This window comes from Helianthus annuus, chromosome 4, assembly GCF_002127325.2.
Source record: "Helianthus annuus cultivar XRQ/B chromosome 4, HanXRQr2.0-SUNRISE, whole genome shotgun sequence".
Lineage (NCBI taxonomy): Eukaryota > Viridiplantae > Streptophyta > Magnoliopsida > Asterales > Asteraceae > Helianthus > Helianthus annuus.
Window position 1 is genome coordinate 61,288,050 of NC_035436.2, and position 1,186 is coordinate 61,289,235.

The 1,186-nt window shown below is 38.2% G+C and overlaps 1 protein-coding gene across 1 annotated transcript; it reads right to left on the reverse strand.

Moving 5' to 3' along the window:
• On the reverse strand, positions 1-423 carry LOC110933655. Its single transcript, XM_022176867.1, has one exon. It carries the CDS (start codon positions 421-423, stop codon positions 1-3), a length of 423 nt encoding a protein of 140 aa, XP_022032559.1.
• Positions 424-1,186: the final 763 nt, after the last annotated feature.

Below are 1,186 nucleotides of genomic sequence, written 5' to 3' on the forward strand. Positions count from 1 at the left end.
TCAAAGCCCTGCAAGAGTTAACATAACGAGAACTTTGTCTTTTACTGGTTCTCCAATATTAGCCGGGGTTGTTGCATATTCTTGTGCCCTACAAAGGTAGTCTGCCAGTTTTTCATCACCTTTTTGAGTTATTCTGAGTCGTTGATTTTTTAGAGTAAATTCATGAGATGCAGTGACAGGCACATAAGCCCGTTCCAGTGAGAACCAAACCTCATGAGAAGTCTTACCTTGAACATGTTGGTAGGAATCTTCAGATATGGCGGATATGACGAGGGTCCGAATATGAGCATCGTTGGAGATCCACGGGGTATAACTACGGTTGTTGGTTGTAGCGGCTTCAACTGTAACTTTCTGTTCCGGGCATGGAATAGTTCCATCAACATAACCAAAAATATTATGTGAGGTAAGAAAATATTCAATCATTGATCTCTAGTAACCATAGTTTGTAGGTTTGAGAGTAAAGGCAAATTTTTGAGAGTTGTGAGTGGTTTTCTCTTGGTTTGAGAAGGTTAATATTGCTGCCATGGGATTGATTTGCGATTTGGCTGGAATAGGTTGATGATGATCTGTGTTGGAGACAGTAGAATTGTAACATCCGACAAAATGGGATCCCAAAATCAACCTGTTTTAAATCTTTTTTTTAAGTTTTATATAACCCTCCCGATCGGAGTTTGGCGTGTCATACACTCTATGAAAATACATACACACACATATATATAGGGTAGGGTTCATGCGAGAACCACCCTTATTGCGAGAACCGCGAGAACCAATGTGAACCAGGGGCAATTTTGTAAATACATACAACTTGTAAATTAGTCGCTCCTCTCCCTGCATCCTATACTACTGGACTTCAAACAAAAAATAAATCACAATCTATCAAGTAATCACGTCCAACAATCCCACAAGCATCATCAATATGCGATTCATCATAGCGATTCATAAAAAATCAAGTTCGTCACTCCACAATATCAGTAATTCGTCATCAAAATTTGTCGTATGTTCGATATTAGTGCAATAAGAACATAATCATCGATCGCACATTCATCTTCGATTTGAAATTAGGGCAAAACGATCATAATCATCAAGGTTTGTTATACAAATAAGGATAATTTGAAGAACATATGTCGTCTAACGGAATCACGATTCGTTGTTGCACCGTTCTGTGAATTTGTAAGTTCATACATTT

Bases quoted from the DNA above. Each gene is read 5' to 3' on its own strand.
- LOC110933655 (XM_022176867.1), bottom strand. From the start codon at position 423: ATGATTGAATATTTTCTTACCTCACATAATATTTTTGGTTATGTTGAT.